We start from the raw sequence: 27262 nt of genomic DNA, 5'->3' as shown, positions 1-27262 counted from the left end.
CTGAATAGAAATCAGAGACGTAAGAAACCATAGTGTTTTCTAGGAACTGCAGGTAGTTTTAGTTGAGAATATCTGGATATAAGAAGGAAAGAGAGGCAAGGTCTTTTCTACTAAGGCTTGAGAGAAACTTCTCCAGTGAGTGCTCATAAAGAGGACCTTAGGTACTAGGTAGTGTTCGTTCCACATCCACACCACTATGCCTGCCCTAAACATAAGGGCAATTAGTACTGCTGCTACTTCCACTCCTCAGTGAGAAGAATGGCACCACGCTGCAGAGGAAAAGGCATCCTACAGAGGCCTGCCTTTAGATGCTAGTTCTTGACTTTCAAAACAACATTAGGAGATAGATATTATAATTTCTCTCTACAGATATAGACTGAAGTATAGAGAAAGGAAGCAATCTTGCTCAGCCAATGGACTGGCAAATGGCAGTGCTGGAATTAGATTCCAATCTTTTGGGGGAAGAAGTTTATGTTTTTGCGTTTTGGTTTTTGTTTTTTGTTTTTTTGAGATGGAGTCTCACTCTGTGTGTCACCCAAGCTGGTGTGCAGGGGCATGATCTCAGCTGACTGCAACCTCCGCCTCCCGGGTTCAAGCGATTCTCCTGCCTCAGCCTCCTAAGTAGCTAGGATTACAGGTGCCCGAGCCTATGTTTTTAAGAAGGAAGCCTCCTGTGAAAAGTGACTCCCACCTAAAAGAAAATCAGAGGGAATGAGCCCACTAAGGGTAGACAATTAGGCAAATAAAAGGTGAGTCGCAACTTGACCCTGCAAGAAAAGCTTACACATTTAACAGGCATATTCCATCAGCACTTCATAAAATCAGCTTCCCTGGGTCCCCAGGAGCTGGTAGAAACACCACAACAGGTGATAGACCATAAATGTAATAGTTTTTGGATTGCCAAATTAACAGGAAGAGAGACAATATACACAAGAGGTTCTCAGCAAGAAGCAGCCCTAGCATCTTTAAAGAAACAAACAAAGGTAAACTCAATCTCACTTGGTAATTACATTAATAAAGCCATGGTTGGCAGTAATAGTATGCTACAACAACCAAATTTGCTTAAATGTTTGTAAGATACCACAAACTGAAATTGCTGAAAGATTATCTAAAAAAAGAAATAGAATATAGTAAAAGGATTACTTGAGAAATCATGTAAAAGAAAGTTTCAATTTATACTTATATTTATTTTATATTTTCATTAATGATTTAAGAGAAACACATCATATAAAATAACGTAAGTATAGCCACAGGATAAAAGGGTTAGCTGATACCTGATTTGTGTGCATGAGCGAAACTAAGAAACTAAAGTAAAACAGATTTAATTCAGTTAGAAATACAGGCGACAATAATCAAAAATCAAATGAGCGTCAATGTGGAAAAATATAATGTATTTATATGGGGGAAAGGGTATATTAATATAGGTTGTCCCTGACTTAAAAAAAATAAAATCTTAAAACTTCCACAAAGACTAAACCACAGGAACACTGTGCAGGTCATGAGAGCTTTGTCTGCTTACAGAAGCACCAAGACCAGAAAGTTTTCTCTGCTGCATTCAAGGATTATAAAACAGTCTGGTCTGAGTGCAACAGTAGTTACAACTAACTGATCACAACCAGTTACAGATTTATCCTGCTCCACTCTCACTGCTTCACTTGACTAGCCTTTAAAATACAAAAAAAAAAAAAAAAATATATATATATATATACACACACACAACTGACATAACAGATCAGACGTATATGTAAAGTGACCCAAAGTGCACAGCTATGCAACAATGGCAAAACTTAGGAAGTTGCAGGAGGCTAAAAGTGGGCAGCAAATGATGAGAAATTTTGTCAATTACAACCATATGACAAAAAGAGAGGTCATTAAGATGTAGGACGATGCACAGAACAATACTGTGCAACGTAACATACTCCATAAATTGTTGATAAGAAAAGCCCACCTGGAATAGATACAGTGGTAAAGGCAATGCTAAAAATAAATGAGATAAATTAAATTGCCTTAAGGGAGGAGAAGAAGATACTGAAGCACTCCAGGCACCAGTAAGAAGTTGCTTTCTCCAGGTTCAGCCTTAGGTCAGTTACATAAGATGGGAAAGAACCTGGTAGAGAAAACCCTAAGGCAGCTCTGAGCTATTTCTAGCAGTGCAGGGACGATTTCCCTACATTTATCTAAATAGATCGCTTCAAAGGCAAAATGGTAAGTATGATTCTACTGATCTCAACACATTCACTCCAATATTCTAAGGTAGCAGCAGAAGCACCTCAGAATAAAGAAGTAATATCTTCATGAACTAAATAAAAAATGTTCCACATAAATTCCTTTTGGAGGGGTATAGGGAGAGAACAAGAAAAAACTAGAAAATGGAAAGGAGAGATAAAATGACTTTTTTCTTGTTGTCCATTCTGCCCCTGCTCCCTAAGCCCTGGAGCTCCAAAATGCATCTGCTCTAAGTCGGAGTTTATTTATTTATTTATTTATTTAGAGATGGAGTCTCACTCTGTCACCCAGGCTGGAGTGCAGTGGCACGATCTCGGCTCACTGCAACCTCCGCCTCCCAGGTTCAAGCGATTCTCCTGCCCCAGCCTCCTGAATAGCTGGGATTACAGGCATGTGCCACCACGCCCAGCTAATTTTTGTATTTTTAGTAGAGACAGGGTTTCAGCATGTTGGTCAGGTTGGTCTCAAACTCCTGACCTCATGATCTGCCCACCTTGGCCTTCCAAAGTGCTGGGATTACAGGCGTGAGCCAACATGCCTGGCCAGTCAGAGTTTATTAACAGCAGGTCCCTAGGAGGTTTCAGCCTGTGGCAAAATCTCAGCTTTGTAGAGTTTATAAAATCGCATGAAGAGAGGTTTTCTTAAGACTTTCTTCCTAAAATATGAAATCCCTGAATTTCAAGAAAATATTTTTTATAGCTATAAATTACCCAGAGACCAAATCAGTACCATTTAGTTTATCAAACTTTTATTTGGCACATACTTTGAGCCAAGTATAATACTAGCCAGTATATTAAAAATATCTAAGTCTGCAAACATTTTCAAAACTAGATAAAATGTTGAATGATGCTGCCATCAAAAATTTTAGGTTCATTTTTCCATAAGAAAAATTCAAAAACATACCACTTCAGACTGAAAAAGAGAGTTCTGCTTGACATACCCTGATTAAAATGAATCATTATTAGCTGTCTACTGTCTACCATAAATCTGCCTCGGTGTCTCTATCACTCCCCAAAGACAGCAATTGCTATATATACTTTTAGTCAAATCTTCCCAAGAACTCATTCCTCAAAAATCAACATTCCTCAAAATGAAGCCAATCTGTTTTGGGCCTCAGAACTCCTCCAACCTCCACAGTACCATTTTCAATCCATTCTTTTGTTTATTCCAGAATATCAACCAGCGTAAATTAGAAGTAAGAACAGGGATAAAATATGTAAACTGGTATCTGTCTTGTTTCTTTCTTCTTTTAATTTTTAATGCTCCTCTGAAAAATTTGAGGCACAGCCTACAATTAGATGTGTATTTCTTTTATGAAATATAAGAATGTCAAATGTCTTCTCTTATTTGAGTATTTCTAGAAGGCATATATTGGTCCATCTGAGAAATCAATTTCCTACTAAAAGTGTTGTGGTTTAGAATTACAGAATTTCAGACTACAGAAAAACTATAAGGGTTTTTAAATAATCCTGAAATCCAGAGAAGTTGATCCATTTACCCATTGTCATACAGTTAGTGAAAAATTTAAGAATGTAATGTAGGTCCACAAACTTCTATGTGAGTGGCCCTTCTACCATACTATTCTGCCTCATTAACATCACTTGTTGGCAGTTATTCTTCATCTTCCTTGGTCTAAAATATCAAATCTTAGCTAATTTGATAACCTATCAGTTCTCTGTGCCTGAGCCTAAAGTCTTGGAAGGCTAGAAATCTTCTTCTTTAAATTAATGTTACACCAAGTACTTTTATCATATTTACCTCTCATGGGAGATTTCATGGCGGCTTCCACCATCCCCACCAGAAGCTGGAGACTCTTGGGGTCTTGAGCCAGTCCAGATGCAAAGGCTGCCAGGGCATCGGCATGACGTCCAAGGTACTGGAGGGCAACACCCTGTCGGAAGTATGCCTAGAAATAAAAGATAATAATGCATGTTTTGCCTGTGCTCCAACAAGACTGATGGTGATTCTTTACTAGAACAACAGGTCAGCAGAACGAAGATTGAGATGTACTTGATTTAAAAACCTAGTGAACAGTTCGTGATGAAATGAACTAACTTCTAACATCATAAGCATACTTTCATCAGGCAACTTCTACTTAAAATTTACATCTTTTCACTTCTAAGACACATCAATTTTATCACATTCTTTGATATTTATTCACACACTACTTTTATTGTTTTTGAACTATTTAAAAAATATTTCTTATCCCACCTTTAATGCCATAAGCTCCTCAGGACAGGGACATGAAGATTTCTTTATACCTCACCTAAGTATCTGGTACAGTGCAAAAATAAATGAGATGAATTCTACTTATTTTCTATTTCCCGCTCTTAAATAATTATAAAGGAACAAATCAGTGTGTGATTACTATTAAGATAATTTTAATAATGAGTAACACAACATGGCTACTTACTTTTAATGTGTTGTTTCAAACATAGTATTTCAAAGCAATTACCTATATGTGTGCTTTGCTTAGAAACCAAAAAAGGTTATTGTCCTTTGTATTCTTTAATTGAATTATTTTAAAAACTAGTATTATCAATTGTGATTATAGGAAAAGATTCCTCGTTCCAACTAACTGCAGAAAAGACCAGAGAATTAATAAGACATTTAAATATTTAAATTTTAGAATAGTTTTAAGAAACTGCCATTTGTTTTCTTTTCTCTTTTTCTTTCTTTTAATAGAGGGTCTGGTCTCACTTTTTCAACCAGGCTTCAGTGCAGTTGCGCAATCCTAGCTTACTGCAGCCTTGAACTCCTGGGCTCAAGCAATCCTCCCACCTCAGCCTCCCAAAGTGCTGAGATTACAGGCGTAAGCCACTACATCAAGCCTGCAGTTTGTTTTCAAGTACACAGAGTAAAACCAAGCAGGTGACAAAGTGTTACCTGTATACAACCAGCAAATTAGGTGTGTACCTAATTAATACATGCAAATAACATATAATTAACATATTCATTGCTTATATGGCAACATCTGCTTCTAAAATACCTGGTCTCCTATTCAACTGAAATTCTCTTACAATTCTGTTTATAACACAAACGTATTTTTTTCAGTCCAATATACTTAGAAATTGTTACAAATTGTATTCTTGGGATCTAAATGAAGTTTCAAACTCCTAAAACTATCACTCAATACAAAATACATAATTTAAAATTTTTATATTACAAATGCATATACACAGAGAGTGAAAAAGCACCTTTCATGTTTACAAGATATATTTACTTATCTTAATATTATAATGACTCTTTGAGGTAATTTAAGATAGGCAACACCATTCAGTGTTTCTATTAAAAAACAATCCATAAACAGAATGAATACTCAAATTATGACAGACTACTCAGGCTTCTATTAAAGTATCAGCAGCTGTTAAAACTCAGACCCCAGTAAGATAATAACCTATAAATGTACTTTCATTACTAATTCATAGGATCACTTCCCTTCACTGGACTCAGTCACTGTTTTAATCTTTAATGTGTTTACAAACGGTTTTTCATTACCTTTTTCATTTCACTTTTTAGGTGGTTTCTATATTCCAAGAGGCAACAGTATATTCCAACTAAAAATAACTACAGTTTACATCACTACAGAAATGCTATATTAAAACTAAACTAAAAATATACATATTTGTATGTTTTTATATACAAAAATACTGAATAACTGTAAACTTAACTAAGAGACACAAAAATGTCTTAGTTATTGATTTCACATATTATAAGAAAAAAAATCTTAAGTTAGTACCAATGAATTCTGATAACTTCTTACATATTTGAAGCAAAACATTGCTTACTTGAGAGGGCAACTGATTCTCCTGTCTGCCAAGTAAAACCACTGAAAAGTATGATTTATCTACCGCTAGGGAGGTAGGTAAAGTTCAGTGTTAAATGCAAGCTTTGGTCTCATGTTCACGCAGGAGCTCAAGGAGAATGTGCATGTTTTGTTTTCTTAGAACACTTACAAATTAGGTAAGAAAAGGTAAGACTGGACGATGCCTCCCACAATCTTGGTTTCCTTTCTTCAGGAAAATATTTTAAAAAGTGATATAGGAGAGAAGGGTCAAAGGTCATCTTTGGTCTTCCCTTATGCCCTTCCAGAGTCTCTAATCCAACTTTATAAGATTTTACCTGTTAAAAGCTTAGGGTTGTATCCCTCTAAAGATAGCATAAAGAGTACAGCTCTGACAACCCCCCTGCTCCAAACTCATAGAGTGGGGCTCTCCCAACATTTATCCGTGCAATATTCATTACATGTACAAATGGCTGTTGAATAAAAATGAGTTTATACTTTTGTGAGAGATACGTCACTATGGAGTTCAAGCTGATGATAAAACCTGATTGTGAGTTATTGAAATAGAATAAAGAGAATCCAGTACAGTAATTGGCAAAGAGTTAAGCACCCAATAAAATTAGCTATTTTTGTTATTATTTAATGGGAAAAGAATCTTAATACAAACACATAATTATAGACTAACAGAATACAAGGGAGTCCAATAAATATTTTAAATATTTTAGCATTCAATATAATATTATTCCATTTCTATAACCGTCTCATTCATTCTTTCTCTTGTTCCATAAAAGACTATGAGCAATCAAGAAACTATATAATTGAGACTTCTCATTGCTATAAGGCTCCCAGACAAAATCTAAATCACCTGACTAAAATAAATTGGTATTACCAAGTTCTGAGCGAGATAACAGCCACCCATAGGCTTGCTAGCCTTCTCCAAAGCAAAGGTCAGGATGTGTTGAGATTCACAGCTGTTTATCCAAGCTTCAGGGAAATTGTCGTGACCTGCCAAGAGTGTATCTGCTTCTCCTTCTATGGGTTCCAGCTACTAATATTTATCTTATTATTACAGGTTTCACACAAAACCACTTCATCTGGGAGAAGTACTAATTTATATATAGAAAGGCAGAATAGGTGCAGCATGCCAAAGTTGGGATCTCCAGGGCAATGGTGAATACTTGGTGCCCAGTCAACATCAGATCATATACACACTTACTTCATGAACCCACCAACATACACCACATGCTGGTCATCGGTTTGGCAACATGGACTAACTGTTGAGAACACCTATACCCTAAGTACAATGATTTTAGGCTGAAGCTTTAGCCAAGAAGAAGAGAAACATATAGGGAGCTAGTAAATAAACTCAACTAAAGTGGGATGCCTAGATTTTCAAGTGTTCCATTCATTATTTTCTTGTTGGTCACCACAAATATACCACAGTGATTATTCCATGCATACTACTAGATGACTTCACAAATCATATAAAGACAACTGGATTACAAGAATAAGTTTCCATTACTTCTTTCTCTCAATTAACATTCCCTAAAAATCAACAGTGCCAGGCACCATGACACGTAACACAAATTAAAAAAAAAAATGAGACTAGAGCACCCTCAAGATGCTCACAGTTGAGAGGGAAAAAATATAAAAAGCTCTAAGTGTCTTGACTGCTGACTGCAGTAAATGCTAACTAAAAGTAACTAATGTTGTAATATTTCAGAGGTAACAAAAATGTAATTAATGACCAAAGTATTTATGCCCTATTGTCAAAATTGTTAGTATTACTAGCATTTGCTTTTTACTAAATGGCATTTCTCTCACTCCAGAGGGTGAAAATAAAAACACTGAAAGACTAAATAAGTGAAACAGTAAACAATTCACTCTGCAAGTACCTCTGGAAGCAAGGAAAGACCTTTAGTCTTTACTTTCAACACATCATTCCTGGTTTAGAATTCCAAAATGTCACTGAACCAAACAATAACCTTACTCTCCCTTGGCCTAAATGAGTAATGAGGTAAACTACTATGTTCACAGTTACATGTGTATAACAACATATGTAATAAATATATGTAATATGTAATGATATATAGAATAGTGTATACTCATATGTACAATGCATAACCTAGTGCTTATTTCAAGTATTTGCAAACAATCTGCCTTTGATTTTATCTGTATTTTCAAATGTTATACTTTAATACTCTTTTTTTTTCTTTTTTGAGACAGTCTTGCTGTCACCCAGGCTGAAGTGAAGTGGTACAGTCACAGCTCACTGCAACCTCCACCTCCCAGGTTCCAGCAATTCTCCTGCCTCAGCCTCCCAGGTAGCTGGAAGTACAGATGTGCACCACCACTCCTGGCTAATATTTGTATTTTTAGTGGAGGTGGGGTTTCACCACGTTGGCTAGGCTGGTCTCGAACTCCTTACCTCAAATGATCCACCCATGTCAGCTTCCCAAAGTGCTAGATTACAGGTGTGAGCCACCATGCCCAGCCTACTTTAATATTCTTAGTCCGTATTTCACATTTGGAATGTGAACCTTTAAAATCTCCTGAAGAATATTTCTAATTAAAACATTGTTTTATATCTTCCATATTTTTATATATGCTTTCCATATAATCACCAACTTTGTTCAACTACACTTGTAAATCACATGATTTTCTAGTAAATTTTCCCTTATTTTATTTTAAAGATGATTAGAAATGGGGAAAATAGATATGCTGATGCTAGTTTTTAAAAAGCAGCACCACTGACTTATAATTTTTTTTTCTTTTTTATTATACTTTAACTTCTAGGGTACATGTGCACAACATGCAGGTTTGTTACATATGTATACATGTGCCATGTTGGTGTGCTGCACCCATTAACTCACACTGACTTATAAGTTAACACAACTGAGTCAAAAGCAAAAATGATTATAAGAGGCCAAAACTAAAAGAACTTTAATATCACTGTATGTATACAAAACAATTTTGTTCAATTGTGATGGAAAAGAATAAACTTAGAGAATATATAAAACTTGGTTTTAAAAGAAAAAATGATTTTTGAAAACTTTATATTTTTAATTTTTGCAGGTCCAAAGTATTTATGAGATACATAAGATGGTTTAATACAAGCATACGATGCATAATAATCACATCAGAGTAAATGGGGTATCCATCACCACAAGAATTTATCCTTTCTCTGTGTTGCAAACAATCTAATTACAGTCTTTTAGTTATTTTTAAATGTACAATAAATTATTGTAGACTATGGTTATCCTGTTATGCTACCAAATACTAGATCTTATTCATTCTATCTAACTATATTTTTGTACTCATTAACCATACCACCTTGCTCGCCCCCACATACACTACCCTTTCCCAGGCTCTGCAGCCATCATTCTACTCTATCTCTGTAAGTACAACTGCTAAATGACCCCAATTAAAAGACACAGACTGGCAAATTGGATAAAGAGTCAAGACCATTAGTGTGCTGTATTCAGGAGACCCATCTCACGTGCAAAGACATACACAGGCTCAAAATAAAGGGATGGAGGAAGATCTGCCAAGCAAACAGAAAGCAAAAAAAAAAAAGGGTTACAATCCTGGTCTCTGATAAAACAGACTTCAAACCAACAAAGATCAAAAGAGACAAATAAGGTCACTACATAATGGTAAAGGGATCAATTCAACAAGAAAAGCTATCCTAAATATATATGCAACCAATATAGGAGCACCCAGATTCATAAAGCAAGTCCTTAGAGGCCTACAAAGAGACTCAGACTCCCACACAACAATAATGGGAGACTTTAACACCCCACTGTCAATATTAGATCAATGAGACAGAAAATTAACAATGATATCCAGGACTTGAACTCGCCAAGTGGACCTAACAGACATCTACAGAACTCTCCACCCAAATCAACAGAATATACATTCTTCTCAGCACCACATCATACTTATTCTAAAATTGACCACATAATTGGAAGTAAAACACTCCTCAGCAAATGTAAAAGAACAGAAATCACAACAAACTGTCTCTCACACTACAGTGCAATCAAATTAGAACTCAGGATTAAGAATCTCACTCAAAACCACACAACTACATGGAAACTGAACAACCTGCTCCTGAATGACTACTAGGCACATAACGAAATGAAGGCAGAAATAAAGATGTTCTTTGAAATCAATGAGAACAAAGACGCAACGTACCAGAATCGCTGGGAAACATTTAAAGTAGTGTGTAGAGGGCAATTTATAGCACTAAATACCCACAAGAGAAAGTATGAGAGATCTAAAATTGACACGCTAACATCACAATTAAAAGAACTAGAGAAGCGAGAGCAAACAAATTCAAAAGCTAGCAGAAGGCAGGAAATAACTAAGATCAGAGCAGAACTGAAGGAGACAGAGACACAAAAAACCCTTGAAAAAATCAATGAATCCAGGATCTGGTTTTTTGAAAAGATCAACAAAATAAACCACTAGCAAGACTAATAAAGAAGAAAAGAGAGAAGAATCAAATAGATGCAATAAAAAATGATAAAGGGGATATCATCACTGATCCCACAGAAATACAAACTATCATCAGAGAATACTATAAACACCTCTACACAAATAAACTAGAAAATCTAGAAGAAATGGATAAATCCCTGTACCCTACATACACTCTCCCAAGACTAAATCAGGAAGAAGTTGAATCTCTGAACAGATCAATAACAGGTTCTGAAATTGAGGCAATAACTAATAGCCTACCAAACAAAAAAAGTCCAGGACCAGACGGATTCACAGTCGAATTCTACCAGAGATATAAAGAGGAGCTGGTACCATTCCTTCTGAAACGATTCCTATCAACAGAAAAAGGGGGAATCCTCCCTAACTCATTTTATGAGGCCAGCATCATCCTGATACCAAAGCCTGGTAGAGACACAACCAAAAAAAGAGAATTTCAGGCCAATATCCCTAATGAACATCGATGTGAAAATCCTCAATAAAATACTGGCAAACCGAATCCAGCAGCATATCAAAAAGCTTATCCACCACGATCAAGTCAGCTTCATCCCTGGGATGGAAGGCTGGTTCAACCTAGGCAAATCAATAAGCGCAATCCATCACATAAACAGAACCGATGACAACAACCACATGATTATCTCAATAGACACAGGAAAGGCCTTCGACAATATTCAACAGCCCTTCATGCTAAAACCTCTCAATAAACTAAAATGGAACATATCTCAGCATAATAAGAGCTGTTTATGACAAACCCGCAGCCAATATCATACTGAATGGGCAAAAACTGGAAGCATTCCCTTTGAAAACTGGCACAAGACAGGGATGCCCTCTCTCACCACTCCTATTCAACATAGGACTGGAAGTTTTTGCCAGGGCAATCAGGCAAGAGAAAGCAATAAAGCGTATTCAAATAGGAAGAGAAGGAGTCAAACTGTCTCTGTTTGCAGATAACATGATTGTATATTTAGAAAACCACATCATCTCAGCCCCAAACCTCCTTAAGCTGATAAGCAACTTCTGCAAAGTCTCAGAATACAAAACCAATGTGCAAAAATCACAAGCATTCCTATACACCAACAACAGACAGAGAGCCAAATCATGAGTGAACTCCTATTCACAATTGCCACTAAGAGAATAAAATACCTAGGAATCCAACTTACAAGGGATGTGAAGGACCTCTTCAAGGAGAACTATAAATCACTGCTCATGGAAATAAGAGAGGACACAAACAAATGGAAAAACATTCCATGCTCATGGATAGGAAGAATCAATATCACGAAAATGGCCTTACTACCTAAAGTAATTTATAGATTCAATGCTATCCCCATCAAGCTACCACTGACTTTCTTCACAGAATTGGAAAAAACTACTTTAAACTTCATATGGAACCAAGAAAGAGTCCACATAACCAAGACAATCCTGGGCAAGAAGAACAAAGCTGGAGGCATCACGCTATCTCTACTACAAGCTACATTAACCAAAACAGCATGGTACTGGTACCAAAACAGATATATAGACCAATGGAACAAAATGGAGGCCTCAGAAATAACACTACACATCTACCATCATCTGATCTTTGACAAACCTGACACACACAAGCAATGGGGAAATCACCTGCCTTCTGCATTGATCGCGCTGGGAGCTGCAGACCGGAGTTGCTCTTATTCGGCCATCTTGCCAGCCACCCTCCCTATTTCTTTATACATTGTTCTCCTGGTTCTCTTTACCTCTTTGTTCATGATTTATTTTAGCTCTCTGAGCATATTTAGTACAACTGAATTAAAGTCTTTTCTCGTAAATTCAATATATGTGCTTTCTATATGATAGTTTCTATTAATTACTTTTGTGAATAGGCCATACTTTCTTGCTTCTTGCATGCCTTGTAATACTTTTGTTGTAAACAAAGTATGTTTAGAACATTTTAAGTTTCCTAAACATTAAAAATATATGTGAAACTCTGAAAATGAGATTCTTCCCTTTTAGGTATTTTTGTTTGTTTGCTTACTTCACTTTTTGTGATTTTTTGCTTACTGTGGGTTTTAGCTGTTTGTTGATTTGATAGCAGTTTTCTCGAATAGCGGGAAAAAATGAGATAGAGAGAATCAGAATAGGGAAAAAAAGAAGAATTAGAGCCAGAGCAGGGTGCCTTGTGCCATGCCTGTAATCCCAGCAACTCCAGAAGCTGAGACAGGTGGATCACTTAAGGCCAAGAGTTCAAGACCAGCCTGGGCAACACAGCAATTCCTCATCTCTACCAAAATTTAAAATATTAGCCAGATGTAGTGGCATGTACCTATAGTCCTAGCTACTTGGGAAGCTAAGGTGGGAGAATTGCTTAAGCCCAAGAGTTCAAAGCTGTAGTGAGCTATGATGGTTCCACTGCATTCCAGCCTGGGTAACAGAGTGAGACCTTATCTCTAAAAAAAAGAAAAAAATTCTCCAAGTTTGTACAGATTGGCTGTGTACTGGGGACTATCTGTAGTCTTTTGTATAGGTCACTGGGGATTGTTTGTTTGTATTACAGTGTTTTTGAGGAATATCTGCTGCTTTTCTTCCCTGAGGGAATTTTGAGTTAGGTGAAACAAAGGCAGATACCTTGCATTAATAATATAGGTAGTCCCCAGACAGGTTAGATCAGACAAACACAATTATTTGAAGATAAGGTTTGCTCTGCTCCCTAGAGAACCAGGGACCTAGTTCTCACTATGGGAATGCGAACTGTCAAGTTTAAGACTGTCAACAAGCCAGGGAGGAGGATGGGGCAAGGTGAAGCTAAAATGTCAAAGACTTGTATGCCATTTTGAAGTTGCTTTCTTCTGGATTTGGATTTTTTTTTTGCACTGGTGTAAACCTGTGACTGTGTTCCAGAGTCCTGACAAAGTTGGTATTGACAATTTTTCTTTAGTTTTTGATATTGCTTCAGAGGGACAGGCCCTTGGAGCTATGATATCTACTTATCCATTTTTGCTTAGATTCCTCCTTGTTACCATGTTTAAGAACTTTTTATCTAATCCTTGGTTACAAACATTTTCTTCTAAAATTCTTATAGTTTTACTTGTTCACATTTAGATTTGTGGTCCAGTTTGAGTTAATTCTTATATAAGGTGCAAAACAGTGTTTTAGATTCATTTTTATTTATATGAATGTCCAATTGTTCAAATGCCATTTATTGAAAAGAGTAAGTTCCTTTCTTTTTTAATCCCTCCTTTGTAAAAAAATCAGTTGTTCATAGTTGTGTGGGTCTATTCCTGGACTCTCTATTCTGTTCTATTGATATGTGTCTACCCCTTCACAATATTACTGTTACCGTCTCACCAATGCACCACAATGTAACAGTCTGAGTTGTGAGGTATTACCCAGAGTTCTTTGTCTCATGACTAAGAGAATTAAGGAGCATGGACACAAAGGATGAGGTTGGAGTGAAAGTTTAATAAGCGAAAGAAGTGGCTCACGCCTGTAATCCCAGCACTTTGGGAGGCCGAGGCAGGCGGATCACAAGGTCAGGAGATCGAGACCATCCTGGCTAACACAGTGAAACCCCGTCTCTACTAAAAATACAAAAAATTAGCCGGGCGCGGTGGCGGGTGCCTGTAGTCCCAGCTACTCAGGAGGCTGAGGCAGGAGAATGGCGTGAACCCGGGGGGCGGAGCTTGCAGTGAGCCGAGGTCACGCCACTGCACTCCAGCCTCAGCGACAGGGCGAGACTCCGTCTCAAAAAAAAAAAAAAAAAAAAAACCTCTCAGCTGTGGTGAAGGGATCTAGAAGAGGGTTGCTGTTGTTACAGTTAAATGCAAAGACTTTTATAAGAAACTGGTGAGGGCTGGGTGTCTCATTTGCACAAGGCACGAAGTTCTGGTAGTTCCACCCCATCCTTTTAATGCGCATGTGGGCCCTAAGCTTGAGTTACTCCGTATTGCTTTATTCCGCTTACTGCACATGTGTCAGGGGATGGAATTTTCCATTGCAGGTGTATTTGGGCAAGTCACCTATGTAGCCTTTCTTATCTGTGTGGCTGTGGGCATCTTAGGCAAGCCCCACTGTGCAAGTTCCCTTATCTGTGCCTGCAGGCTGTTCTTTTGCTTGAAAGAATTCAACAGAGGACCCACCCTAACTGCCTGCCTGACCTGTTTCTTCCTTTCTCCTCTCTCATTACATTGTGTTGATTACTGTAATTTTTTAGGAAGTTTTAAAATTGGGTTCTATGATGCACCCAACTTTTTCTTTTCAAAATTGCTTTGGTTATTTTAGTTTCTTTGCTTTTCCATATAAATCTTTGTAGACTCAGATGTCTATATGTACAAAAAATCTTGTTTTTCATTGGCATTATGTTAAATCTATTTGTATTGGTTCAATTTTGGGAGAACAGGCATCATAACTATATTTAGTCTTTCAGTTCATAAACAGGCTATGTTTCCCCATTTATATCTTCATTTTGATTTATTTCATGAGCATTTTTTTAGTTTTCATTGTAAATATCTTACACATATTTTGTCACACTTACATCTAAATAATTCATTTTTTGGAGCTATTGTTTTTGAAAGTTCAGTTTTCAGTTGTTCCTTGCCAGTATGAAATATGATTGAATTTTGTGTGCTATTATGATTATTAATTTTTTTTGAGACAAGTTCTCACTCTGTTACTCAGGCTGGAATGCAGTGGTATGATCATGGCTCACTGCAGCCTTGAACCCCTGAGTGCAAGTGATCCTCCCACTTAAGCCTCCTGCATAGTTGGGGCTACAGGTATGCACTACCATGTCTGGCTAACTTAATTTTTTTTTTTTTTTTTTTTTTTTTTAAGAGAGAGAGGATCTCACTATGTCATCCAGGCAGGTCTCAAACTCCTGGGCTCAAGTGATCCTCCTGCCTTGGCCTCCTAAAGTGCTGGGATTATAGGCATGAGCCACTGCACCCTGCCAGTTACTGTACTTTTATGTTTTAAAACATTTATTTATTCATTTTAATATCTTTTATTTCTTTTCTCAGTGTTTCTGTCCTTTCATTTGTTATAAGGGTTGCCTTTACTTATTAGAGAATGGTTGTAATAGTTACTACTAAAATCTTTGTGTGATAATTTTAACCTTTATGTCATCTTAGAATTGGTGTCTATTGATTGATTTTCTTGTGAGTTGAGATTTCCCTGGTCTTTCATAGGCCAAGTAACTTTGGTTTATATTCTGAATATTTTGTTATTATCTTATGAATCTTTATATCCTGTTTATATTTTAAGAAGAATGTAGTTATTTTTTTGTTTAGCAAACAATTTACCTGGTTAGATTCAGGCTATAATTTTCAATACACATTTTATAGACTTTATTCACAATGTCAGTTAACTTTTCACAGCTTTTGCTGTTCTATTAGGACCTGTCCTTCATATGTACCACTGAGTGTTCTGAGAACTGGATAGCGGCCTATCCTACACTTTTCACAGCCTTTGGCATGCTATTTAGGGTAAGAACCATATACACCACATAATGGGATTGCTCTCATGAGCTCACTCGTATATCTGATATCTTCAACACTTTCCAGCTCTCTGACTGTCTTCCTTCCTATCTCCGGCCAAAAGGTAGAACTTTAGTTTCCCTGTGTTGCCACACATATCCTGTAATTATGTCTACATAAAGTATCAAGCAGTGAAAATGCAGAGAGAGGAAAAAAGTACTGTTAACTCAATTTGTACCCTCAAGACCACAGCTCCTATAGTCAGAGAGAAGGTCTCCTTCCTCAGAATTTAGATGCCTGCCCATTATACACCGCTTTTGCTTGTTGTTTTGGGGTCTTGCTCTGTCACCCGGGCTGGAGTGCAGTGGTGTGATCATAGTTCACTGCATCCTTGACGTCCTGGGCTCAAGTGATTCTCCCACCTCAACCTCCCAAGTAGCTGGGGGTACAGGTGTGTGCCACCACACCCAGCTAATTATTTTTTTTAAGAGATGAGAGTCTTACTATGTTGTCCAGGCTAGTCTCAAACTCCTGGACTCAAGTGATCCTCCTGCCTCGGCCTCCTACAGTGCTGAGATGACAGGCAGGAGTCACTGCCCCGGCCCCCTCCACTGCTTTCATCATCCCCATCACTGCTGGCTTGCCTGGAGTGTGGACTGTGAGAGAATATTAAGAAAACCAGATTTTCTTTATTCTTTCTGACCTTAAGAGTTCCCTTTTTTGCTTCTCTAACCAAAGAGAAGGCTTTCTTGGCGCACTTTCTGTTTGCACCCAATAAGTGCATCCTGATTTGAAGCTGCCTTTGAATCCAAGCTGGTAACACGAGATGGGAAAGAAAAACCAAAACAAATCAGGAAACCCACTGCCGGCTTGTTACTGCTTTGAATTCTGTTCTCCTCCCTTGAGTCACCTGCTACCATTTACTCTTCAGAGAGCTATACTATGAAGTCTTTTCAGGGTATAGTTGTGTTCAATGGAAAAGATTAAATGAAGTGTACTTGTTTCATCTTGCTTAGACCTGGAACCTCTTTTTGAAAAGATATAAAACATGTTGTATTTTTATACAAGTAAGTATTGAGAGGCAGTCATTTTTCTTGTTTTTTTCATTTTGATACATGGTACCCTACATTCATGTCAATGTAGAAAGATCATATAACATGGGACAGAGAAGAAATAGGCTGGGAAGTGTAGTCGTCTTTTTTGGACAGAGTTTCACTCCTTTACCCAGGCTGGAGTGCAGAGGTGTGATCATGGCTTATGGAAACCTTGACCTCCTGGGCTCAAGTTATCTTCCTGTCTTAGCCTCGCAAGTAGTTAGGACTACAGGTGTGTGCCACCATGCCTGGCTAATTTTTAATTTAAATTTTTTTTTTTGTAGAGACAGGATCTTGCCATGTTGTCCAAGCTGGTTTTGAACTCCTGGACTCAAGTGATCCTCCCATCTCGACCTCCCAAAGTGCTGCAATTACAGATGTGAGCCACCACTCATGGCTTGTAAATTTATTCTGTAGAAAAATGTGTCAAATATTTATGCAAGTGTTTTTTAGGCATATAGTTTTGCCTTTCTGCCCTGTTCTCATCACTTACTCATGTCACCCTGTTCAGGTCCCTTCCTCAGATGCATGTTCTTTTCTGGAGATTCTTACTACTCACCAGTAATTGAAGCAACTGACAAAAGTATTAGTTGTCAGTAAGCCAGCAGTATTTCTTGAACTGTGCTTTCCCAAACACCTAAAGTCAGAAGAGAGGGACTATTCCAAGAATTGGGGCTATAGGAGGAATAGAGATGGGCATTTCTTTGTATTTCCTCTTTTAAAAAATTGTGTGAACTCTTCATTTTATTCTATAATTTTTATATTAAGATAATCCTTTTTTTTTTTTTTTTTTTTTTTTTTTTGTGTCCTTTGTAGGGACATGGATGCAGCTGGAAACCATCATTCTCAGCAAACTATCGCAAGAACAGAAAACCAAACACCACATGTTCTCACTCATAGGTGGGAACTGAACAATGAGATCACTTGGACTCGGGAAGGGGAACATCATACACCGGGGCCTATCATGGGGAGGGGAGAGGGGGGAGGGATTGCATTGGGAGTTATACCTGATGTAAATGACGAGTTGATGGGTGCTGATGAGTTGATGGGTACAGCACGCCAACATGGCACAAGTATACATATGTAACAAATCTGCACGTTATCCACATGTACCCTAGAACTTAAAGTATAATAATAAAAAAAAAATACAAAAAAAAAAGATAATCCTCTATAGATTATAACAAATAATAAAACACTGTGGTGTGGGATGTCAATAATGGGGAGGTTATACATGTATGAGGACAGGGGTATACAGAAACTCTCTGTACTGTCTGCTCAATTTTGCTGTGAACCAAAAACTGCTCTAAAAATAAAGCTTATTAACTTAAAAAATTCTCTTCTCAAAACTTCAAATAACTTTGACATTTCATGAGATGTGTCATGTTAGCGTATTGCTTTGCTCTTCTTTTTGGTATAATGCTAGAGAATTCCATTTGAATAATTTGAAGGGAAAAGAAAGAGTTGATAGCCAGAAAGATCAAAAGAGTAAGTCATTAATGGTAGAATTTCATCTGCCTGAAGAAGCCTTATGCAGAGTGCCCATATCTCAGTGTATATCTACTTATAGTAATAATTTTTCAGAGACTGCTTTCTGGAAGGAGTGAATTCCCATTAATCTGACAGGATTTGGGTGTAGTTACATTATAGTAGGCAAGATGCCATGTGTTTTTTTCAACAGTTGGTGAGAATTTTGGCTGCTTTAATCCCCATATTTTTAGCTTCACTGTTTTTTTCCTAATCCACCGTTCTCGCTGCTACTACTATTTTTTTCCATTCTGCTTCTGGTCTTACCATATTCCTCAGGACCAGGACCAGGCTATGTGTATAAAAGCACACATTCTCTGTGTTCTAGAGTTGGTAGAGGATTGGTAGGGCAGGGGCACAGAACTCGTGCCAAAGCCAGACGATTTCTTGGAAAATGTTCAGGTAATTCTCTAGTTATTTTTTTTATTTTTTATTTTTTTAGCATGACGTTACACATTTCCTGTACTGCACCCATAGAATGAAGGCCCAAGATATGGCAAGTTCAGAACCACTACTCTAGGGGACTGCAAACTTCTTTCATTGTTTATGTTTAAAGTTTTGAAAACTCCAGTAATGCTATACACATTTTATAATCTGACATAAATTGTACTTCGAGATTCCCCCCATTGCTAGAAAATAACACCTGCTTAGTTATTTAATTTCTGGTTGGCATTTTGTCTTTTCTTTGACTTCTTAACAACTTTCTAATTCTTTTTTAAAATATGATTTTCTCATAAACCTGTCACCTTAATAACACTTTTGATACAATTAATTTAACATTAATTTTGGGAAAAGAAGTAGCTGATACATGAAACAATCAGAATTGAGAGCAGGTTTCCTTTAGAAATTGATTCTAAATGTACCGAAAGTCAACGTTAGAGAGAGAAACAATTCACAGCTGCAGATTTGGTTAGAACATTTATGTTTAGGACATTTGGGTCTCTGATTCTGGGTTCCAAACTAAATAATGGTGTTTTCTAAAATAGCTCCCAATCCTTTTGCATGTGCTTTCAGTATACGATATGACAGACTAGTGAAAAATACAAGTTTAGTTTTCTGGAGAGGTAGGAATATTTCCTCCCAGCTGATCAGGTAAAACACACTGTGACATGAAGAATGTGTTCTTTGCTGATTCTCAATGTTTTTATTTTTATTTTTAATATAAAATGTCAACAAATAGAAGCAAGAGAAAATTCACTTGAAAATATCAGAAGATAAAAGAAATATAGCAAATTATACTGCTGGTAAAAAATCCATTTTAGCCACCAAACAAACAGGCATTGGCTGAGAAGCTTGCTGATGGCTTCTTTTGTTTCTCTTTGATTTAAAACCTCATGCCTGTAATCTAATTAACATCGAACTGAGTTGCAAGTATAGTGGCCTGTTTGGTTCAATAATAATACATTTATATGAAAGGTTAATGAAATGAATTTTTCCTCCATCCAATTCATTAAAAATTGTTCTACAATCAACGGTTGCTAATGGAATAGATATTAAATATTCATGTTCATAAATTTTGTGTCATTTCTGATTTTCCTTCATTTCCACCTCCATATGTTGAATTTTACAAGTATAAGAATTTCAAGACAAAGAGCTGATTTAGAGGTTAATTGCACACTATTAATTCTTTTATCAAGGAGGCAGTGTGGAAAGTGGAGAGTATGACAGTAGGTTTGTCTCACTTTGTAGCTCTATGATTTGGGGCAAGTTTTGTAACCACCTCTTTTGTGAAATAGTCATCGTAAGAACTTCTTGCAGGGTATTGTGAGGGTTAGTGATAAACTATGGAAAGCACCCAGCACAGTGTCCAGTAGAGACTAGCTATCCCATAAATGACAACTTAGAAAAAGTTTTGGAAAATAGAATACCCACATATATGCAGCAAAACTTAGGATAATTTATAGTGGCAGGAATGAGATGACAATACTGAACTCTTTAATTCTAAAATAGGTATCAGGCTTGGACCTTGGAAACCCTGTAATAATTATTTTTGAGATGGAGTCTCACTCTGTCACCCAGGCTGGAGTGGCATGATCTTGGCTCACTGCCACCTCTGCCTCCCAGGTTCAAGCAATTCTCCTGCCTCAGCTTCCTGAATAGCTGGGACTACAGGTGCCCACCACCACGCCCAGCTAATTTTTGTATTTTTAGTAGAGACGGGGTTTCACAATATTGGCCAGGCTGGTCTTGAACTCATGACCCTGTGATCCGCCTGCCTTGGCCTCCCCAGGTGCTGGGATTACAGGCGTGAGCTACCGCGCCTGGCCAATAATTCTAATAATCAGTGTATCAGGATAAGTCTCTGATAGGAAGGAGTGTTTCATGTGCCTTTAGACAGATTTTTGGATTTCTGTTTTCTGGCACCTGTTTTTTTCTTTTCCATTCAAGTCAAAGGACATTATTTAACCTGCATTTAATGTCTTTTCCAAATAATAAACTTACTAGATAACTGCAGCCTGCCCAGTCAACTGCCAAAGTATAAACATTAAAACAAATTTTTTGACTGAAAAGTTTCCCTGAAACATATTATCTATTATATAGGCTTTTGAAACAGAAGATAACAAACATAAGTTTACTTCCTCAATGACTCAGGGAGATCATTATGATCATTAATGTTTATTTTGTGCCAAATTTTGTCACCCCCTTACCTACTTTACAAAAGGTGACTTATAATATGTGAGCTGGTAAAGCAGATGAGCCACCTCAATAAATAACAAATGCCAAATAGAGCGTAACCGTGAGAGAATCACTTCTCTTTGATATTAAAAAGTGCCTCGTCCATCAGCCCTATTCTGGCACTGAAAATACTGAACAGGAGCATTTCCTAGGCGTATTAGTTATCCTTTTGCTAATATAACAAATGATCACAAATTTAGTAGCTTAAGCAACACATATTTATTCTCTCACAGTTCTGGAGCTGTTCAAACGCCCAAAATGAGTCTTACAGGGCTCTAACATGAAGGCATCCATAGGGCTGTTTCCTTCTGGATCCTCCAGAGAAGAATCTGTTTCTTGCTTCTTCCAGCTTTAGAAGCTAGCTGCACTCCTTGGCTCATGACCGCTTCCTCCCATCACTTCAAACTCATGCTTCAGTCTTCAACATTTCCTACTGCCCTGATGGGTGCAGCACACCAACATGGCACAAGTATACATATGTAACAAACCTGCACGTTATGCACATGTACCCTAGAACTTAGGGGAATATAATAAAAAATAAAAAAAAGGACCTATCTGATTACATTGGGCCCACCCACATAAGCCCCCAAGTTGAGATTCCTAATCACATTGACTAAGTCATTTATCATGTAAGGTAACATTTCTTACAGGTTTCAGGGATTAGGGTGTGGGCATTTTTTGGGTGCCATTATTCAGTCTACCCACACTGGGCAACTTCAGACTAGTCACTTAACTTTTGCAAGCCTAGAATAAATACTTAACTCTTCAATGCCCAGACACTGATGAAGATCTACAAGCATCAAGACCATCCAGGAAAGTATGATCTCACCAAATGAACTAAACAAGGCACCAAGGGACCAATCCTGGAGAGACAGAGATATGTGACCTTTCAGAAAGAGAATTCAAAATATTACAGCTGTTTCTAAGAATCTCAATGAAATTCAAGATAACACAGAAAAAAAATTCAGAATCCTATCAGATAAATTTAATAAAGAGATTGAAATAATTCAAAAGAAGCAGAAATTCTAGAGTTGAAAAATGTAATTGATATATGAAAGAAGGCATTACAGTCTCCTAACAGCAGAATTGATCAAGCAGAGGAAGGAATTATTAAGCTTGAAGACAGGCTATTAGAACATACACAGAGAGATGAAAGAACAAAGAATAGAAAACGATGAAGTGGGCTTACAGGATCTAGAAAACAGTCCCAGAAGGGAAAATCTAAGAGTTGTTGGCCTTAAAGAGGACGTAGAGGGTGAGATCAGGGTGGAAATTTATTCAAAGGGAAAATAACAGAACTTTGCAAACCTAGATAAAGATATCAATATTCAAGAACAAGAGGGTTATAGAACACCAAGCAGATTTAACCCAAAGAGGACTACCTCAAGGCATTTAATAATCGAACTACTAAAAATCAAGAATAAGAAAGGATCCTAAAAGCAGCAGGAGAAAATAAATAACATACAATGGAGCTCCAATACAGCTGGCAGCAGACTTCTCAGTGGAAACCTTACAGGCCAAGAGAAAGTGGCATGACATATTTAAAGAGCTGAAGGAAAAAACTTTTACGCTAGAATAGTATATCTGGTGAAAATATCCTTCAGACATGAAGGAGATATAATGACCTTCCCAGACAAACAAAACCTGAGGGATTTCATCTACACCAGGCCTATTCTAAAAGAAATGCTAAGGGAGTTCTTCAATCTGAAACAAAAGGACATTGATGAGCAATAAAAAATCATCTGGGCTGAGTGGGGTGGCTCATGCCTGTAGTCCCAGCCACTTGGGAGGCTGAGGCAGGTGGATCACTTGAGCCCATGAGTTCAAGACCAGCCTAGGAAACATGGCAAAACCCTGTCTCTGCAAAAAATTCTACCAGAGGTACAAAGAGGAGCTGGTACCATTCCTTCTGAAACTATTCCAAACAAAGGAAAAAGAGGGCCTCCTCCCTAACTCATTTTATGAAGCCAGCATCATCCCGATACCAAAACCTGGGAGAGACACACACACACAAAAAGAAAATTTCAGGCCAATATCCCTGATGATCATCGATGCGAAAATCCTCAATAAAATACTGGCAAACTGAATCCAGCAGCACATCGAAAAGTTTATCCACCAGGATCAAGTCGGCTTCATCCCTGGGACGCAAGGCTGATTCAACATACACAAATCAATAAACGTAATCCGTCACATAACAGAACCGATGACAAAAACCACATGATTATCTTCAGTAGATGCAGAAAAGGCCTTTGATAAAATTCAACACCCCTTCATGCTAAAAACACTCAATAAACTAGGTATTGATGGAACGTATCTAAAAATAATAAGAGCTATTTATGACAGACCTACAGCCAATATCATACTGAATGGGCAAAACCTGGAAGCATTCCCTTTGAAAATCGGTACAAGACAAGGATGCCCTCTCTCACCACCTGATCTTCCTCATCTTTGGTCTTTGATGCTGGTGACCTTTGGATGAGGTTTCTGTGTGGACATCCTTTTTTGTTGATGTTGATACTATTCCTTTCTGTTTGTTAGTTTTCCTTCTAACAGTCAGGGCCCTCTGCTGCAGGTCTGCTGGAGTTTGCTAGAAGTCCACTCCAGACCCTGTTTGCCTGGGTATCACCAGCGGAGGCTGCAGAACAGCAAAGATTGCTGCCTGTTCCTTCCTCTGGAAGCTTCGTCCCAGAGGGGCACCTGCCAGATGCCAGCCAGAGCTCTCCCATATGAGGTATCTGTCGACTGCTGCTGGGAGATGTCTCTCAGTCAGGAGGAATGGGGGTCAGGTACCCACTTGAGGCAGTCTGTCCCACAGCAGAGCTTGAGCGCTGTGCTGGGAGATCTGCTGCTCTCTTCAGAGTTGGCAGGCAGGAACATTTAAGTCTGCTGAAGCTGTGCCCACAGCTGCCCCTTCCCCCAGGTGGTCTGTCCCAGGGAGATGGGAGTTTTATCTATAAACCCCTGACTGCAGCTGCTGCCTTTCTTTCAGAGATGCTTTGCCCAGAGAGGAGGAATCTAGAGAGGCAGTCTGGCTACAACAGCTTTGCCAAGCTGCAGAGGGCTCCGCCCAGTCTGAACTTCCCAGTGGCTTTGTTTACACTGTGAGGGGAAAACCGCTTACTCAAGCCTTATTAATGGCGAAGGCTTTTCCCCCAACCAAGCTTGAGCATCCCAGGTCGACTTCACACTGCTGTGCTGGTAATGAGAATTTCAAGCCAGTAGATCTTAGCTTGCTGGGCTCCGTAGGGGTGGGATCTGCTGAGCTAGACCACTTGGCTCCCTGGCTTCAACCCCCTTTCCAGAGGAGTGAATGGTTCTGTCTCACTGGCATTCCAGGCACCACTGGGGTATGAAAAAAATCTCCTGCAGCTAGCTTGGTGTCTGCTCAAACGGCCGCCCAGTTTTGTGCTTGAAACCCAGGGTCCTGGTGGTGTAGGTACCTGAGGGAATCTCCCGGTCTGCAGGTTGTGAAGACTGTGGGAAAAGTGTAGTATCTGGGCCGGAGTGCACCATTCCTCACAGCACAGTACCTCATGGCTTCCCTTGGCTAGGGGAGGGAGTTCCCTGACCCCTTGCACTTCCTGGGTGAGGTGACACCCCACCTCGCTTTGGCTCACCCTCTGTGGGCTGCACCCACTGTCTAACCAGTCACAGTGAGATGAGCCGGTTACCTCAGTTGGAAATTCAGAAATCACTCACCTATTTAATAAATGGTGTTGGGAAAACTGGCTAGCCATATGCAGAAAACTGAAACTAGACTCCTTCCTTACACCTTATACAAAAATCAACTCAAGATGGATCAAAGACTTAAACATAAGACCTAGGACCATAAAAATCCTAGAAGAAAACCTGGGCAATACCATTCAGGACATAGGCATGGGCAAAGACTTCACGTCTAAAATACCAAAAGCAATGGCAACAAAAGCCAAAATAGACAAATGGGATCTAATTAAACTAAAGAGCTTCTGCACAGCAAAAGAAACTATCAGAGTGAAAAGGCAACCTACAGAATGGGAGAAAATTTTTGCAATCTACTCATCTGACAAAGGGCTAATATCCAGAATCTACAAGGAACTTAAACAAATTTACAAGAAAAAAAACAACCCCATCAAAAAGTGGGCGAAGGATATGAACAGACACCTCTCAAAAGACGACATTTATGGGGCCAACAAAACATATGAAAAAAAGTACATCATCACTGGTCATTAGAGAAACACAAATCAAAACCACAATGAGATACCATCTCACACCAGTTAGAATGGTGATCATTAAAAAGTCAGGAAACAACAGATGCTGGAGAGGATGTGGAGAAATAGGAACACCTTTACACTATTGGTGGGAGAGTAAATTAGTTCAACCATTGTGGAACACAGTGTGACAATTCCTTAAGGATCTAGAACCAGAAATACCATTTGACCCAGCAATCCTATTACTAAATATACACCCAAAGGATTATAAATCATTCTATGGTAAAGACACATAGCACACGTATGTTTACTGCAGCACTGTTTACAATAGCAAAGACTTGGAACCAATCCAAATGTACATCAATGATAGACTGGATAAAGAAAATGTGGCACATATACACCATGGAATACTTATGCTGCCATAAAAAAGGATGAGTTCATGTCCTTTGCAGAGACATGAATGAAGCTGGAAACCATCATTCTCAGCAAACTAACACAGGAACAGAAAACCAGACACTGCATGTTCTCACTCATAAGTTGGAGTTGAACAATGAGAGCACATGGACACAGGGAGGGGAACATCACATGCTGGGGCCTGTGGGGTGTGGGGGGCTATGGGAGGGATAGCATTAGGAGAAATACCTAACGTAGATGCTGGGTTGAGGAATGCAGCTAACCACCATGGCATGTGTACACCTATGTAACAAACCTGCACATTCTGCACATGTATCCCACATTCTGCACACGTATCACAGAACGTAATGTGTATGTGTGTGTGTGTGTATATATATATATACACACATATACATACACATAGGGAATATCACTTTGGAGACAGAAATTGTCAAAGGAACTAAAGGAAATTGTGGAGCTAAAAAGCATAATAACTGAAATTAAAAACTCACTAGAGGGTTTCCATGGCAACTTCAAGTAGGCATAACAAAGCATAAGTGAAATTAAAGACAGGTTAGTTGAAATACAGTTTGAAGAGAAGAAAGAAAAAAAGAATGAAGAAAATTGAACAGTGCTTAAGAGACCTGTGGGACACCATCATAAATACCAACATATGCATAATGAGAATTCTGGAAAGCAGAGAAAGAAATGGATCAGAAGAATATTTGAAGAAATATGGCCAAAAACTTCCCAAATTTGATAAAGACCTGAATCTATATATTCAAGAAGCTCAACAATCTCCAAGAAGGATAACTACAAAGAGATCCACACTGAGACACACTAATCAAATTGTCAAAAGTGACATAAAAAGAGAATCTTGAAAGCAGCGAGAGAAGCAACCTGTCATATATAAGGAAACCACAATAAGATTAACAGCAGATCTCTCATCAGAAAGAAAGGAGGCCAGAAGAGAGTGGTATGATATTTTAAAACTGCACAAGGGAAAATCTTTATGACTTTGGATTTGGCCATGGGTTCACAGATAAAACACCAAAAGTATGGGCAAAAAAGAAAAAAATACATAAATAAATCAGACTTCATCAAAATTCAAAACATTTTTATATCAAAGGACACTATTAAGAAGGTAAAAAGTGAATCTACTGAATGGGAGACAATATTTACAAATCATATATCTGATTGGGATCTAGTATCCAGAATATATAAAGAACTCTCACAACTCATTAAGAATAAGACAACCCAATTAAAATATGGGCAAAGGATAATTGATCTGAATAGACATTTCTCCAAAGAAGATATACAAATGGCCACAAAACACATGAGAAGACAGTAAACACCATTAGTCATAAAGGAAAAGCGCATCAAAACCACAATGGGATACCACTTCATACCCACTAGGATGGCTGTAATAAAAATGCCAAATAA

At 38.1% G+C, this 27262-nt stretch overlaps 1 protein-coding gene across 3 annotated transcripts in view; it reads right to left on the bottom strand.

The window, feature by feature from the left end:
- Nucleotides 1–27262, bottom strand: part of TTC28 (tetratricopeptide repeat domain 28) — a 723416-nt gene that overhangs the window by 318535 nt on the left and 377619 nt on the right. For all 3 annotated transcript variants that reach the window (XM_050806773.1, XM_050806774.1, XM_050806775.1), the window contains exon 3: nt 3985–4132. In XM_050806773.1, the coding sequence (XP_050662730.1) occupies nt 3985–4132 (148 nt within the window). The remainder of the gene's footprint in view (nt 1–3984; nt 4133–27262) is intronic.

Source organism: Macaca thibetana, chromosome 10, assembly GCF_024542745.1.
Source record: "Macaca thibetana thibetana isolate TM-01 chromosome 10, ASM2454274v1, whole genome shotgun sequence".
NCBI lineage: Eukaryota > Metazoa > Chordata > Mammalia > Primates > Cercopithecidae > Macaca > Macaca thibetana.
This window is presented reverse-complemented; position numbering and strand designations above follow the sequence as displayed.